At 40.9% G+C, this 1,578-nt stretch overlaps 1 protein-coding gene across 1 annotated transcript in view; it reads left to right on the forward strand.

Moving 5' to 3' along the window:
• Positions 1 to 1,043: 1,043 nt before the first annotated feature.
• Positions 1,044 to 1,578, forward strand: part of LOC107299054 (rho guanine nucleotide exchange factor 2-like) — a gene marked incomplete at its 3' end in the record, with an annotated part of 30,901 nt that continues 30,366 nt past the window's right edge. The window contains exon 1 of the mRNA XM_015828420.1: positions 1,044 to 1,185. Coding sequence (XP_015683906.1) covers positions 1,053 to 1,185 — 133 coding nt within the window. The remainder of the gene's footprint in view (positions 1,186 to 1,578) is intronic.

Below are 1,578 nucleotides of genomic sequence, written 5' to 3' on the forward strand. Positions count from 1 at the left end.
GAACAGCGTGGGAAAGGTGTGTTGGGGGCAGGTGCCGGGCGTTTGGGTGGGAAGAAAAGGCCGTGAAGTCAAACACAGGAGGGAATTAGGGGCTGATTTTCTTCAGCGACTTGTTTCCACTGAAAGTTCAGTTGATTATTTTTTTAAAAATAAAATAAAAAGGTATTTATAGCTTAAGTTGCTTGTTTGACTCATCCAATGTGCCGCAGCGGAGTTTACAAGCCTAATTAATTTCTGCTTATGATAAAGAGGTGGAATTTCAGCTGCTGTCGTATTTTTTGTTTTGTTTTTTTTTAATTGCGTTTTGGCTGGCTCGTTTGAGTCATTTGAAGAAGTTGCCCAGCTTTTTGGCTTTGATCTGAATTCCATAAATTCCATGAGTAGATGTGGAACTGGGAAGAGTCCTGGCTTTGGGCAGTGGGTTGGTGTTGATGATCTTAGGAATCCTTGTAATTTGGGGAGGTCCTGGGTCTTTTTGCTGTACTGCTTCAGTTTCAGCAGCTAATTCTTTTCACGCAAAGCGGGAACAGTAAGCATGATCTTGGATTGAAATTTATTTTAGTAACATTTCTCTCAAGTGAGACCATAGATAAGAAGAAACATGCTACAGAACATTTTGGATTTGAGATGAATCAGGAAGGAGGCCACCAATTGCTGTATTTCTGACCCCCAAATACTTTCAGACGTTGAGATTTTCGGGAGAAAAGAGCATAAGTTGTTTTCATTTCGGCCTGGGGTCCTTGGCACAACCCCAGAGCTAAAGATTTTACGTGCCCCCTCCCAAGTCTGTCTGCATTATATCTGCAAAATTAAATGTGATTTTTTTTTTAAAAAAAAGTATGCAGTTTCTATGGTGTTAAATGTGAGATCCATTTGTGTGACCCTGCCCTACGTAAGTGCTGGAGTAGAACATGTGAAGGCTTTTGGGGTGGCGGGAAAAATCAGAATCCAGCCCCTCAGGTCAAGTGGACCTTGTTCACCAGTTCCTGGCCCGTTAACAAACACCCTCTTTTCTCTTTATTTATTTTTTTCAGAACAAAGAAAAAGAAAGGATGAAGGAAGGCAAGGATAAAGACGCCCGCTATACCAACGGGCACCTCTTCACTTCCATCACAGTCTCTGGCATGACCATGTGTTACGCGTGTAACAAGAGCATCACCGCAAAAGAGGCACTGATTTGTCCAAGTGAGTAAGCACCTTCCTTATGAGCTCGGAGAGTCTTAAGTGTCATAGTTTGAATGGATTCAGCAGAGTGAAAGTGTGTGTTAAATACTGAGGGGGGGGGACTGTTTCCCCAATCCAGTGGTGGCGAACCTATGGCACGCGTGCCAGAGGCGGCACTCAGAGCCCTCTCTGTGGGCACGCACGCCGTGCCCCAAAGATAATAATAATAATAATAATAATAATAATAATAATAATAATAATAATAATAATAATAATAATAATAATAATAATAATAATAATAATACTTTAATTTATACCCCGCCCTTCTCCCGAGGGACTCAGGGCGGCTTACAGGTAAGTAAAAACAGAGCTATACAATAAATATCTAAAAACCAAATTAAAATATATATTAGA

This window comes from Protobothrops mucrosquamatus, unplaced genomic scaffold (genome assembly GCF_001527695.2).
Source record: "Protobothrops mucrosquamatus isolate PMUCROS unplaced genomic scaffold, P.Mucros_1.0 scaffold4487, whole genome shotgun sequence".
NCBI lineage: Eukaryota > Metazoa > Chordata > Lepidosauria > Squamata > Viperidae > Protobothrops > Protobothrops mucrosquamatus.